General features: G+C 38.2%; 1 protein-coding gene across 1 annotated transcript in view; it reads right to left on the reverse strand.

The window, feature by feature from the left end:
* Nucleotides 1-15,917, reverse strand: part of SYNE1 (spectrin repeat containing nuclear envelope protein 1) — a 325,193-nt gene that overhangs the window by 126,136 nt on the left and 183,140 nt on the right. The window contains exons 75-84 of the mRNA XM_081943908.1: nt 14,859-15,124; nt 9,984-12,144; nt 8,291-8,628; nt 6,990-7,134; nt 6,037-6,255; nt 5,184-5,446; nt 4,339-4,504; nt 3,656-3,811; nt 813-965; nt 508-690 (exon numbers count right to left, since the gene is read on the reverse strand). Of these exons, the coding sequence (XP_081800034.1) occupies nt 508-690; nt 813-965; nt 3,656-3,811; nt 4,339-4,504; nt 5,184-5,446; nt 6,037-6,255; nt 6,990-7,134; nt 8,291-8,628; nt 9,984-12,144; nt 14,859-15,124 (4,050 nt within the window). The remainder of the gene's footprint in view (nt 1-507; nt 691-812; nt 966-3,655; nt 3,812-4,338; nt 4,505-5,183; nt 5,447-6,036; nt 6,256-6,989; nt 7,135-8,290; nt 8,629-9,983; nt 12,145-14,858; nt 15,125-15,917) is intronic.

A 15,917-nucleotide genomic window follows, 5' to 3' on the forward strand; every position in this document is an offset into this window, starting at 1 on the left:
CGCATTTTATAGTCAGTCTGCGCGATTTTTTTACAGCAGCTGAGTATGTGGTCAACAGTTTCATCAACTTCTTTGCAGAGTCTGCATTTGGCATCATCAGTATTATTATTATTATTATTATTATTATTATTATTATTATTATTATTATTGTTGTTGTTGTTGTTGTTGTTGTTGTTGTTTCTGGTCACTGGTATTTGTAATGCATTTTTGAATGTTCAGTTGGCTGAGTTTCATGTTTAATGAATAAAGTTAATTCCATCACATTCTTAAGAAAGGAAATAAATTTCTGGTAACTCAGATTTATTGGTCACATATTTGCTTTAAGAATTGGCTTCTCTTAAAAAAAAGAAGAAAGAAAATAAAAGAATTAGGAAACTGAATTTTGTAAAAACAGCATAGTGGATCATTTACGGAATTTGGGTCCTACACAAAGACTTTGCTCTACCTAAAAGAACATGCTATGAATGATAAAACTTCAGAACGTATCGGTCCAATATGATGCCATACCTGATTTAGCTTGGATGCCCTGTATTCCGCTTCCCTAATTATTTGTTGGTGGAATTCTGTCAGTTTATTAATTTTGCCAGTCAGCTGTTTACCTAGCTGAGGATTTTGCTCTGCAAAGCTTTGGACAGCTGCCTCAAGTTCCAGAAGTTTAATGTTACAGCTGTCTAGTTCTTCATCCAGGTTCTGTATTAAAAGAGAATATTTTATTCACAAGAAACTGGGGAATTTTTTTTTTATTCAGAACTAATGTTAATTCCATCACATTCTTAAGAAAGGAAAATTAAATTTTAAACAAAATATTTGACCTTTTGATCTCTTTTAGCTTGTGTTATATTATTTGTCTTCTCTTTCAATTTCAGTTGAATTAAATCGAGCTCTTTGGCTACGTCTTGAATTTTCTGGTCAAATTCTTGGTTTAATGTTTTGTGCTGCTGAGCTTCTTTTACTTTGGATTCAATCTGCCAAGTGAAAAAAATCAAATTAAAAAAAGGAAGGCAACAAATTTTACAGTGCTTATATCAAAGACAATGTGATGATATTTCTTAAATCAGAAAAATTACATTACTGGAACATATTGATAGAGCCACAAACATTTATAATACAATAATGAATATCATAAATAATAATGTATTAATATTCAATTGAGCACAGAACTTTTCCTTTTGGGACAGTATAAATTTTGGCTGGTAGGATCCAGAAGAGCCCTTTCTGCTATGGCTCCTGCCTGTTGAAACATTGTGCTCCTGAGATAAGACCCAACCTTTTGGCCTTCCAAAAGGACCTGAAGACCTTGTTCTGCCAACTGACCTGGATCCCCAGTGAAGATACATCATTCTGGAGATGGGTTCACAGATTAAGACATCACCTCCTCCCCCGATGCATCTTGCTCCTTTTCTTACCATCTTGTTAATTTTCAAATAATTTAATGTTATTATGTATTGTTTTAATTTTTAAATTGGTTTTTAATTATAGTAAGCCACCTAGAGACACCTCCAGGTAAGATGAGTAGCATATAAGTTAAAATAAATAAATAAATAAATAAATAAATAAGCATGCACAAAAATGGAAAGATTCAACATCACCCTTCATGGAAGAAGGGTTGATGACATTGACAGACTGACTTCTTTTATTACAGTCACAGTATACTCTGTATTGTCATTGTACAAAATAAATACAATGAAATTGGTTTTATTCTCACTGGTGCAATCCATGACAACAAATACAAACAACTTAAGTAGTATAAGAAATAATTCGAATGCAAGTAATTTAGGGGAAAAGAAAAAAAAAAGAAAAAAAAAAAGAAAAAACTAGTCCTATATTTCCGCGTGTCCGTGGGGTGATTGTGGTTGTATTTAAGAGTCTGACACTTGCGTCACTAAACTTGTGATGTATGATTTTTGATTATTAGGCAGGATAAACTATAGATGGAACAGAGTTATAATGTAGAGAGGTTAAAATATAATTGTACTTATACCTGCTGTGAAGACTATCAGAAGCTACTTCTGAATACCTTTATATTATTACTTATCTTTCTCTTTTTTCTCTTATCTTCTATTTTTTATTGTAGTTTTAGCTTTTCTGTTAACTGTTTCATTTTCTCTGTTCTATTTTAGTTTGCATTACTTCTAATACAAACTAAAATAGAACAGAGAAAATATATAATGATATTTTATATGAACATAGAAATTCTATGGAATATAGAAATGTGCTACAGTGTTTCTTAACAACACTAGCCCTGTGAGATAAGATGAATTAGTATCCAAGGTCACTCAGTAAGATTCAGTAGCTAAGAATGGATCTGAAACTACACCTTATGGGTTTTAGCCTTAATCCTTGTACCAAAGTAGCTTTAATAGACATGAGTGATTTTCTTATATGTATTTCTAGATATAGGAAAAGAGATTGCTCTAGAGCTGTGCTATCTCCTCTCTTCTCTCCATGTGATCCATGGTTGTGCATTCTGGGTGTATGTATAGTATGTGTATATAGTATGGTGGTGTGTCTAACCATACCACAGGTTAATTTTATATACAAAAAGTATGCATAGTCTGTGGTTTCAAGGAAATACATACTACAGAGGTAGAGAGCTTTATTGAAAATTAACATGGATCACCACCATATTTATGGTTGCTATGGGATAGTGGGGAGTAGATACCGTATATACTTGAGTATAAGCCGAATTTTTCAGCCCCCTTTTTGGGCTGAAAAATCCACTTCGGCTTATACTCCAGTGAACAAAAAAAAAAAAAAAATGTGGCTCTTTAAACATTTTAATGCGGCTCTTCTGTGTGCCGGGCACCCGCTTCCCTCCCTCCTCTCAGGCTTCGGAGGGAAGCTTCTGCATAACCCCGGCGAGTGACAAGTCTCCCAGGCTGTAATTTGCCGAGCTGTACGTGCGCGCCTGTTTTCCACGGCGTGGAGCAGCAGCGAGATTCTGGGCGGCGAGCTATGATTCCGGGGGCCATCAGTGGGGGGGGCAGGGTCCCCCCTCGCGTTCTTCATCTTCCCGGATGGCCCCTGGAATCATCGCTCGCCGCGCAGAATCTCGCTGCTGCTCCACGCCGTGGAAAACAGGCGCGTGCGCACAGCTCGGCAAATTAAAGCCTGGGAGACTTGTTGTCACTCGCCTTTGCAGAAGCTTCCCTCCGAAGCGTTCCGAGGGAGGGCTGTAAACTTCCCTCCGAAGTCTTGGGATGTTCTGAGGAGCCCCCCAAGGCAAAACGCCGCTGCCAGGTAGTTAAAAGTACGTCTCTGATTCGTCTCTGTCAGTCTCTCTCTGATTCCCTCTCTCTCTCCCTCTCTCTGTTCCTCTGTCTGTCTGTCTCACTCACACACACACACACTTTTAGCAATTTTATTGTTATCTACCTGTATTTTTATTTTTGAAATTTACCGTGAGCTGCTGCATTTCCCAGCCTCGGCTTATACTCGAGTCAATAACTTTTTCCAGTTTTTTGGGGTAAAATTAGGGGTCTCGGCTTATACTCGAGTCGGCTTATACTCAAATATATACGGTAATAGTTATGTGGTGTAGATGATTTTATTACTTTTGCATTCATTAATTTACCGCTACAGCTCAGTTTAGTGACTCTTGTAGAATTTTAGCGCTGACACCTGTGGTAAAATTATCATGTTAAATAATTTTTACCTGCTCATGTATATTTACTAGCGCCAAGCCTGCTTCTGCTAACTGAAGAGACAGCTCAGAAGGCAAAATGGTATAAAGTCCCAAATATTTATTCTGCTGCTGTTCAGCCATTTTCTCAACTGCTTGACGGTGCATAGTGGCATCATTTAGGAGTGTCTAAAGTATATGGAGGACAAAAAAGAAATATATAAAATGTGGCTTGTTTCACATTAAATCTGGCATAGAAATAAATCTTGATACAATTACAAAGTATTTTTCATTGACTGTCACTGTGCTCAGACCACTACGTAATTTTTGTGTTAAGCCTTTTACAGACAGCTTTATGGATTCTGCACTGATGCATAGTAATAGCTTCTCATTGGGTTAATCACAAGAGGAGACTATAGCATCCTGTGCATGTTATAGAAGAAAAATAACAAAATGAATAGAAATTGTTGTACCAGAATGTTGCGATATATATTATTAGTTCTCTCCATTATTAAAATAGTTATTTGGGTGAATTATTAATTTTGAGGTACCTTATAAGATATAGTTACAAATTTTAATATATGTGCTGCTAAAGTGAGCATAGGTTTTGTAGCTTATACAGAAACATATTGTAGCATTCTATAGATATACACACATTGCTTTCCCATATTTACAGCATGAACTTGAATTCAATAATTGGTATATGTTTGGCATACCTGAAGGTTTTCAACTTGAGTATCACATTCTATTGTAGGATTTAATAAATATTCTCTTCCTTCCTGTATCCAAGTTTTTACTTTATTAATCTCTTTTTCTACTTCTTCACGTTCCTTTAATTCTTGTTTAACCACCTTCTCACTTTTTTTCACCTTCTGTTGCATGCTTTAAAAATGTTTAGATGTTAGTTCATATATTTCATCTTATACTGTAAAACATCTGAAAATATTACTGTAATATATGTAATTTACAAAACAGAAATTTTATTTTAGGGTTGTGTTACAACAACTACTATTATTGTTATTGTTATTTAATAGACAGGATCATAATGCTAAGTTTTAACCATTAATTTTTTCTATCAAAATTATTCTAGATTTTACAATATTTGGCAAATGGGCCTGAAGCAAGTATGGGGGACAGTAAATCAAATTTGGTAGTTTTATCCCTTTGCAATATCTTCTTTACTTATTCACTTTATTCCAAGCAGTAGATTGCAAAGCAAAGGACAAGCTCAAGTAATCATTTGTACAGGGCTTTTGAATAACTCTCACACTCAGCAATACTGGAAAAATACAGCTATAGTCTGGTAACTATATTTGCACACTGAAGTAAACCCAATGTTATGCAAACACATTTATGTAATCAGAAGATTCTCCTCCCAGCCCCCCTACCCCCTGCAGCACTGCCTTCCAAATTTAATTTGGAAAATTTGTCAAAATTCTAAAGCAGATTTGTGGGTAGGTGTTACAAATGGTAGAATGGAACATGACATCAATGATGCATGTTCCACTGTTCTGCCTGTTTAGCTATAAGGAGAATGCAGAAATATAAAACGTTTTCTTACTTATGGCATCGGTCTTGCATTGCTTTGATTTCTTGCATGATGGGCATTTGTTCCTGGGAACTAGGTGTTATTTCTATATCTTGGAGCAAACTAAAAGAATGCTGCTTGAGGAGACCCAATGATGATAGTTGCTGTTCGAGCTCTAGAATGAAATTACTGTGATAATCTAGAAGATCCAGAAGTTCATTCTTTGAAGCTTTTTCTACCGAGCTCTCTGGCAAGCGTTCGTGCAGCTGATCAAGCGTCTCTGTTGCTTTTTGCATCTAAAGATAACAATTTTAAACAAAAAATAACACCAATCTATTTTTTAAAGGCATCATAACTACACACACGCATATACACACATACACGTAACATGGGATTCCAAAATCTTCACTTATTTTCTTTGAAGAGGATAGTCTAATTTTAAGACAAAGAATCTAAAGCAAAGCTAGAATCTGATGGGATCTGAGCAGGTTGCCCTTTGATATATTAATGGCATTACAGTGTAGCTGTGATTCCACAGAACTCTTGGGTTCTGAGAGAGGTTGTTGGGAGTTCCATAAGGGATTGTGACTGAAAAATCCCACACTTTTTTTGTGCCATACAATGCTAGCATTCACAGTGGTGGAAATTTTTACCTGCTGTGATTCAGCTGCCACTTTGCTATTGTTATAAACATTATAACAAGAGCCCAGAACCAAAATAAAATATCAGGAAAATGCTGATGGTCAGTGCCTTGATTGCAGTTAGCAAAATGGCAATGCTGAATAAAACAGTTTGAATATTAACCTTATAAATGCAATGTACATAGATGATGCATTAATGGCTGCTGTGAATATTTACAGACAATGAATAAACATGATCCTTATACCTTATCATCAAATACATTCCATTTCTGCACTGATTCTTCCAAAATTCTTTCTTGCTCTTGGGCAATGCTTCTAAGTCTGGTCCACCGCTGCCAGACAGTGGTCATAGATCGACTTATGGTTGCCTTACTGACTATATTGCCCGTTTTCTCCAGCATAGATGCCTTTTCCTCCAATGAAGTGATTGTCTCATGAAAAGAGTTCACCGTAGAGACTAGAGACTGAAAAAACAAAGGAAATTATCTGTCCTGTTACACAAGACAGCTTTAAAATGTCAAGCAAATGTTTATGCATTATAGCAGAATAAAAACAAATATACCCTTTGCTGAAATATTACAGTTCCTCTTTCCATTAGGCATAATATTTACATGTAACGTGTCAACTCATGAAGTTTTCCTGACTTGCTCCTGAGTGAACCCTGATATAATGTTTATACTAGGCAAGATGTAAGTTTTACTGAAGCATCCACTGTTTTTGCATGTGTAAATAGATGAGTAGATATAGGTGGATCAATACAGATGTGCAAATGTGTTTCTGTTTATTCATATTTCCAATGTACTATGTATTATTCAATGCTCATCTTATAAACTATTCGGATTAAATAGTAATTTAATAGTCACTGAATAGTGTTCAAAATATTATAAGCAAGTATGAAACAATATTTTTTTGCAACGGTGAAAGAGCAGTGCAATTGTGAAAGAGCCTTTTGGACTTTAAAATAAAATCAGTACTGAAATGTTTTTACTTGCCTAAAAATAAAACTCTGATATTGAAAAATGCAATTTATGCAATGGTAAAACTATATCATAAATTTAATCAGTTCTGAGTTTTTTTGTTATCTTTAGCTAAGAATCACCTCTTTGAGAACAGCCTTTTTTTACACCACAAACCCCTAAACCTAGTACACAAATGTTTGTGATTTAACTAGGAAAAAAATGATTTTTAAAACTTTTACCTTATGTGATACTATTTTTTCTTCTGCCCCCAGTTGGGAAGAAGTTTTAGCTACAGAAAATTCAGATAATTTCTTTTCAGACTCATTCATCAAGTCAATGATGTGCTGTCTTGCTATTTGGTATTCTTGCCACTGAGATGCACACCTTGGAAAATTAAATATAATAAAAAGTCGTAAGTTATAAAAAATATAATTTTAGAATGTATTACAGATAAATAAATAATAATAAAGCATCTTGCTATTGCTAAATATTCTTGCCATTAAACTAAAAGGCCAACATTTAGACAGAATCTTTAAATGGTGTAATTTGAAGGAAAAAAAATAATGTGATATTTTGCCATGCTTAGTCTCTAACTGAGATTATAGGATTCTAATAAATTATGTTAGCCAGCAGGAAAATATGAACCCTAAATCTACGAGAGAGAGAGAGAGAGAGAGAGAGAGAGAGAGAGGGAGGGAGGGAGGGAGGGAGGGAGGGAGGGAGGGAGAGAGAGAGAGAGAGAGAGAGAGAGAGAGAGAGAGAGAGAGAGAGAGAGAGAGAGAGAGAGGGAGGTTTTCAATTCTGATAAAGTTGTAATGGTGTACCAAAACAGAAAATGCTGCCAGTATTTCCAGTAAAATGTCTTTTGAATAGTGATGCAGAAAGCAATTATTATTACAGTGGCTGAGCATTCAGATATGAGTGGCAGAATTGAAAATAAAGATGGGTGCCTATCTATGAACAAGTATATATTTTAAATATTGGACTTGTAACCAAAAGCAAAAACTGGGTTAATCTGCAAGAAGACACAACTAGTAAGAGATCTCCCAGAAATAATTTATAAAGAAGCTCATGGGGTCATTCTCCCTTTTCCCAACTGAACTACATCATTTTATTCTACTGTATCATTTTTAAGGCAACCCATTGCAATTATTTATTAAATCATTTATTTAACATAGCATTTTATACAATGAACCAAGTTAGAGAAGATCCAATATCACATGGTTTTGTAAATTCTCACTAATTACTTTATCAGTAATGGCCATAGGAGGTTTCAGTATTTTCTTCCTTTTAATAAAATAATTTGTTGAGTATTTGTGTGTCCATACTTTCTTCCTAAAGACTAATTGCAGTGTACTGTGCAGATATATGCTGTGTGTGTGTGTGTGTGTATGTGTGTGTGTGTAAGCAGGCATGTGCTTATATAATGTATATCTGTGAAGGTCCATGTTTGTGAAAGTTCCATCAAGATAGGTTTGTACAAGTTACTTCTATGTACACCGAAAACCACAGGGCTGAAACAGAATGAATAAAAAGGTACCTTTGTAATAATTCTTTCTGACATTGTTCTTCTTGTTCTATTTCTATGCTCTTATCTTCTAAAGCCCTCACTTTCTCCTCCAGATCTTCTTTTCTGGGGGTCTGAATGAATGGCTCCATCTCACACACAAGCATCTTCACTTCTTTCAAATGGAGTCGGAACTGTTTTTCAGTGTTAAAAAATTCTGTGTGGTTTCTTAGGTTTTCTTCTGAATTCTCTGTATCAAGGCCGTTTTGTGCAAATTGGAGCAATACCTGAGCATCTTCAAGCCAGTTGTTAGCAGTCTGGGAAACTTGGTAGTATCTTTGGCAAAGACTGTATAACTTAGTCAAATTTTCCTGAAAACAAAACAAAATCATACAACACAAACAACATATATGAATAATAACAATAACAACAACCCTAGTTCAGGGTAATGCAGAAGGGTACACAAACTAGAATTCTACAATCAACAAATTATTCCAGAATACTATACATCAGGATATTGTGCTGGACTTCATAAAGGGAATGTTTATCTAATTGTATGATTCACTAAATAAATCCATTAATATTCCAAAAGAAGTTTAAGATCCTGGAAAAGTCCATGGATGCCCAAGACCACAAAGTAGAAACTGCCATTCAAACATATTTCCTTTTCTCATTTAAGGTATTAAAAGCTTTCAAGATGTCCTAAATAAAGGTATGATCCTAAAGCTGTGATGACGAACCTATGCCACGAGTGCCAGAAGTGGAACGTGGAACCATCTCTCCAGGCAAGTGAGCTATTGCTTTTTGCTCTTCCGGGTTCCAGTGCGCCGGCCAGCTGGTCTTCACACATGCGAGAGCACTGGAAACTGGAAGAGCAGCTGCCCAGCGTGCAAGTGCATGCCGGCAAGAAATCTTCCAGTTTGCAGGGCATGCATGCGTACAGCCCACCTAGTCCTCCGGTTTCTGGTGCGCATGCATGCGTAAAGACCAGCTGGCCAATGTGCATGTAATAAAAATCAGAAGAGCAGCCACGCAGTGCGGATGCATGCACCGGGAAGATGATCTTCTGGTTTCTGGTGTGCATGGTCTTCACGTGTGCATGTGAGCCAAAAACCGGACAACCAGGAAACCGGAAGAGCATCTTCCCAGTCCACAAATGTGCACCGGGCAGCTTCTCTTACGGTTTCCAGCACTCGGTGCCAAAAAGGTTTGCCAACACTGTCCTAGATCATAAAACCTATGAAGCAAGTTTATAATCAAATTATTGGCCTGGTATTGACATTTATGCCACAGTGAAAACAGCGATAACAAAAATATATTAAAGTGTTATCTCAGAAATCTTGTGGCAAGAATTTTCAGAAGTGCAATTTATGAAGTTGTGATATTTCACACTATAGAGATAACATTATCTCCTGGGATGAAAAAAAAAATGTCTATGCGTAACAATGATTTTTATGTGATTAATGTGAATAGGGTTTCCTGCTCGAGTGGGGCTTGGATTAGAAGACTCTTCCAACTCTGTTATTATGTTTTCTAGGTTTAAGGTGCAGAATGAGAGCAACCATTTGAGGCATTTTTAATCTTTATTTCCTCTTTTTTGCTTTAGATTATAATGAAGATCTGGAACCTATGTACATGTCACTGAAATGCAGCCTGAACATATTTGCATTCCACACCCATTACGTTGTGGTAAATAATTAACAATAGGAATGCAGGACATACTGACCTGCCTCTTTTGTATCGCTTCCTGGACTTCACTGTTGAGTTCAGAGAGCTCAGTAAGGCTGTTTTCCAAGTCCACAGGAACCAGTTCTTTGGCTTTCGTATATTTCTCCTTTTCTTTATTGCTTAGTGCTCTCATTATCCTTAGGCTGGATTGTACTTCCTCCTGTTGGATCTGAACTGTGCGAATCTCTTCTTGAATGCTGTTCAGCTTTGCATCCATGTTTAATGGTTCATTCAGGTCTGCTTTGATGTGTCCCAGCCAATCCAGAGAGCGGGAGATTTCAGTTTGAAAATCTATGCTCTCTACCAGCCTGTTTTCACACTCTGCCACTTTATCCCCAATGGCAGTGTGCAATACCTTCAGTATTTCCTGCCAATTTCGCACTTGACGATCAGCTCCTTCATGAACAGATGGCTCAAGCTGGGAAGAAAGTCCTTCAAGATGTTCAGCAATGTGTTTCAAAAGGATTCCAGAATCCTGAAGACTACCAGCTAGGAAATGATACATTTTTAGCTTTTCCTCAGCTGGAAGGGTTTCTTCATTCACTTCTGCTTCTTTTTCTTTTATGGAATTTAGTTTCATCTCAAGCTGCTTACACATTTCTTCATGTTCCTGATAAGCCACCATCATGTCTTCCAATTGGTTAACTTTTTGTTCTATCTGCCTTTTTAATTTGTGATACAGCGTAGCAAGTGTTAACATCTCTTCTGGTAGCCATGGCTGCCCAGTGCTTCGAAAGGCTTCCTTTTTCTGGTTTAATTCATCTATGGCGCTGCCAAGGCTTATGACTTCACTTAGGACATTTTTGTAATCCTCCATCAGTGACACAACTTCTTTAGCTGTAAGAGTAGAGGGGGTTTTACGCAAATGTACAAGCTGATCTTCCACTTCAGACAGTGCCCTTGTTGTCAGTTCAAGTAATGATGCATATTCTTTACGGGCTGTAATTGCTTCTTGGACTTTACAGAATTTATCTTTAGCCAAAGCAATGATCATATTAAATTGTTGAGGCAAGGCACTGAGTTTTTCCTCGAGATAGGATCGATCCATTTCATTAAGTGATGGTAAAATTTCCTGGCCATCTTTCTGAACTATCAACAAAAGGTTTTCATATTCAGGAAACTCTTCAAGAATCTGCTGATACTTAGCTAATTGAGAATAAAGTTCTGTGTTACTATTCATTAAATTGATTTCTGGGAAAGAAACAATATCACATTGCTTTAACCAGTGGCATGCTTTATCCAAATCTTCTTTGAAGAATTTCCTAGAAACTACATGTTTTTCCAGATCCATTAATCGCTGGCCACATTTTTGTAAAATAGTATCATACATGTTTTGCAGCATGTGTAATTTATCCAACACTTCACTTTTCTCTTCTTCTGTTGTCTCCTTCATAAGGTTCCTCCCTTGAGACCACAGTCCAGAGATTTCACTCTGGTAGACCTTAAGGCTGGCTTGTGTACTCTTACAAGACCTGATCTGTTTGCTCACATCTTCTGGTAGCAGACAGATATGTTCATGGACTATTACCTTTTTCTCATATTGCTTAATTTGATTCATGGCCTGAAGGGCTGCTAGGAAGAACTGAGTCCTGTCAGATAATGTCTTATTTAAGTGCCTTCTTCTCTGCCAAACCAGATCACTAAGGAAATCCACATGATTTTGGGCATCTGATAGACTTTTTTGGAGCATCTGTCTTTCATTAAGCCCTAAATTAGTTTTCACCCTATCAGCATCCTTTATTAATGTTTTCAAAATAAGCTGCTTGGCTTCTACCTCACTACAAAGAGTGAGGTGATCCATGAGAAAATTTTGAGCCAGTTCAGGAGGTGGGCTGTGTTTAAGAGCTTCAGAGATGCTAGGTTGCTGCTCTTCTGCCCATTCCATTAATTCTTGAAATTTGGCTTGCACAACACTCAACTCTTGTAATGTGGTGACAGACAGTTGTATTTTCCTCTTGACTTGGTCCTCCAGCTGGATCCAGCACTGCTCAAAGTATCCTGACTGTTCTTTGACTAGTTCCCTATCATCCAAATTTAGATGTTCAGTCACTTTTTGCCTCTGTTCCTTTAAGTTTTCAAGAGCAAGCCGTTTGTCCTGCAGAGTCACTGACAACTTTTTCAAAGCCTCAAGATGTGTAGCTGTACTCTCAGCATCAGATCTGTTAAGCAAATACAACAGTGCATAGTAAATATTTCTATTAAAGAGAAAGTTTTGGAGAAAACTTTTTCATCATATATATGATTCTTATTGCAAAGTACTATGTGTGTGTATGTTTTGACTTACAGCATATACCTGCAGAGTTCATAACATTAAACTCACATATAATTTCACCATTACAGCATCAAGTGTTCATCTTAGAGTTGGAAAAGGAAGAAACAAATTAATGTATTAATGAAATTCATTCCAATGAACTTCTACACTCAGCAGCTCAGACATTGTTGGAAGGAGAAACATCTTTTATTTTGTCTTCTTGCCTCTATTCACCTGAAATGCTACAACAAAGCACTGCAAAGTTTATTTTTAAATATAGATCTGTGTACAGAAAGTGTAAAAACGTTAGAGGTCCATGCAATAAATAAAAGGAATGCTGGAGATTGGCACAGGTCCTTTTCCTATTTGTCCATAGCTACTGAATGAACATATATCAACAAATTGCTTTTTCCCGCATCCTTGTGCTGTTGCCTTCATCCCAACCTTAATCAGCCAAGGCACATTGGGTCACTCTGGATTTGGTCAATAGAACAATCCAGATATTCCTCCATAATATTTGCCTGCTAGAAAAGTGGATCAAACTAAATAAAAACTGTTCAGGGTTAGGGTGGTGATAAGCTACAAGATGAAATGCAAGAAAGAAAGCCATGGGAATCAGTTTGTGGGACTGCAGGTCTAGAGATAACTCTCTGATTTCTCTTATCCCTCTTCTAGCCCTGATAGCTGATCCCCAGTCTGGACGAGGAGTCAGAAGGATTATAGCTGGCTTCTTAAATGCCACCAGATCTTTAGTCTCATGGATTATGTGGTCCATAGGATTAGAGATATGATAGGCAAAGGCTCAGCTCCTGTAATGGAATATGAAAATGACCTTGCGAAAGGGAGGAAGAGTCCCCGACTAGTCAATGGTCACATAATAGACCAGTGATGGCGAACTTTTTGTGACTTGTGTGCCACACCCATAATCCTATGTGCACGACTCCAGCGTGCATGCGCGCATGACCAGTGCTCCCCCCATTTTTGGTGTGCTTTTTTTCGCCCTCCTCAGGTACCAGAGACTTTAAAGGAGCCTGGAGAGGGCGAAAACATCCCTCCCTGGGAGGCCCTCTGGAGCCTCCAGAGGGTGAAAAATGGCCTCAAAGAAGGCCAAAGCCTTGCGTGCCCGGACAAATGGCTCTGCGTACCACCTGTGGCACATGTGCCATAGGTTCGCCATCACAGTAATAGGCAATAGAACCTGCAGAAGTAATGGAAGCATCAATACATCTCAGAAGGGACCACCTCTAGTTTCTTGGACTGTAAAGGCAAGGGGAAGAGGGGAGAGATGTACTTTCAGACTTGCCAGATTCTGTTCATGTGACTTTACAATAAATATAGAGCTAGTACTTTTGAATATGATTCTTATCTTGACTATCTCACCAGGCTGACAGCTTCCCTGGTCCTGCTACCTCCCAGCTCTAGGAAACTATTGTAAAGGAGCTATTACTCTGTAAAGGAGCTATTACTCCTGGCATAATTACAACTGTCCCTCCTGGCAAATGTATTATCATCTGGTTATTTTAGGTTTTTTTTAATTTATTGTGTCTATTTTAGGGGTTTAAAAACTTATATTTATATTAGCTTTGTACAGTTCTTTTAATTGCATTTTAACCTCCTCCATGCCAACTGTACATATTTAACTTTTTTATTGTAATTTGTTATATCCTGTATGGACTGTACACCGCCCCGAGTCCCTTTTGGGAGAGGGGGCGGTCTAGAAGCATCAAATATAAATAAATAAATAAATAAATTACAAAGGAGCTATGCCCTTGAGAGATGGTCAGAACTAACCTTGCCAGCCCCATCTCAATTAAGGAGAGTGATTGCCACGTTTTCCTACTGCTGGTGCAGTGGTGGGTTCCAGATCCCGGTGCAACCGGTACAGTGCAATGGGGTACACACACGCTAGCAACTTGCACATGTGTACTTACTGCCCACAATGCTTCGCAGTGCCTCCGCAACGCTCCAGCTGATCGGCAGAGTGTCACGCAGGCATCGTACGCTCCGTGTGCAAAGCCCCGAATAGCTCAAATACAGGTAAGGAGCGCGGGCGGGCGGGTGGGCCCTCTGGAGCACTGTACCGGAATGGTACCTGGTGCTCCCAGCAGGCACCGGTATGCACATACCGGGGCATACCGGTTGTAACCCACCACTGCGCTGGTGACATGTGGAAGGATCTGAGGGAAACCGAATCACTTCTTTCCTTAACTTGACTTTCACACAGAACATAAGGAAATCAGCAATTTCTATAGCAGAATAGAGAGCGGTAATTTTGGCAGCAAGTTTTATGCTGACATGATTTCCTTTTGGTTGAAATCCTGTTGGTTAGAACATTAACTGTCTTAGGGGAAAACCCACAGATTGCTTTGGTTGGTCTTATTCTACATTTCACCTCAATGATCTATTTCAGTGCTTTTTTTCATGTGTATTCGTAAAAACTGTGCTATCTAATAATATTCCCAGTGAAAAAGATCTAACTGGTATCATAAAACATGCTGAGATAGAAGTTAAATGGAAAAATATGAATTCCTAGTAATTCTTAATGCTGATCAAGTAACAAAGCACAGCCGTGGTTCAATTTGATTTCATCGGTCAAAAATAAGGCAAGGAGACCATCCTTACCTTGCCAAGTGATCCCATTCCTGCGTAAAGTTTTCCAAAAACACTTCTACCGCATTTAAACAATCATGATATTCTGTTGTTCTCTGAAAATCTTCTTTTCTACGTAAGAGCACGTTGCTGGTTTGAAGGCAAAGATCAAGCCAATAGTTGCTCAAGCGTCCTACTTCCTTGTGCTCTGGTGACTCCTGCCCTTCTGTCAATTTGCTCACTTTTTCAGTCACTGCAGTCAAAACTGTCTGTTTAGATTGCAACTGCTGGCTGAAGTCCTTAATATTAGGAGATAAAAAAAATAGCAAGAAAGAATTCTGTTAACATTTAAAAAGGGTTACTGAATTGTGTTTCAGATTCTACGACAAAGCCATGAATTAAGGCAAATTCATTTCTCCCTTTCAAGAGATTGTAATATTTTTTGTTTTGCTGACTCCTTTGGGAACAAAGTGGTAAGACTTTTTAAATAACAGAATAACAGAATTGGAAGGGATCTTGGAAGTCTTCTAGTCCAACTCCTGCTCAAGCAGGAAACCCAATGCGATTTAAGACAACTACCCTTTCCATCAGCATTTGACTTATCTCTCATAGTCCAGAAACTATTAAACTACGACTTGTAGACCAAATCTGTCCCACCACCTGCTTTTGTATGACCTGAGTACTTAGAGTGAGTGGGTAGATGAGCAGGTCATCCCCATGGCCAAGCTTCACATGAGCTCAAGGTCAAGGAAAGGGGCTGAGGACTGGAGTAACTTGGGTGATGGCAACAGTCTATCAGTGGCCTCCTTGCTGCTGGTTGGCACTGCCCAATGGCTGTCACACTCCTTGGACTGCAAACTTGCCAGATACAACTGTAGAGATGAAGGAAGGGTTGGATCCAGCCCTTTACAGCAGGGATCCCCAACCTCCAGGCTATGGCCCAGTTCCAGGGTGCGGCTCATTGGGCCGTGCTAGGGGTGGGCAAGCATGCCCGCCACTTGTGCAAATGGATTGCTCATGTGCAATGTGCACCTGCCACTTGTGCAGAACAATCCCCTCTCCCCACCCTCACTGCCACTGCTGGTTCTCTGC

Source organism: Natrix helvetica, assembly GCF_964273705.1.
Source record: "Natrix helvetica genome assembly, chromosome: 2".
Lineage (NCBI taxonomy): Eukaryota > Metazoa > Chordata > Lepidosauria > Squamata > Natricidae > Natrix > Natrix helvetica.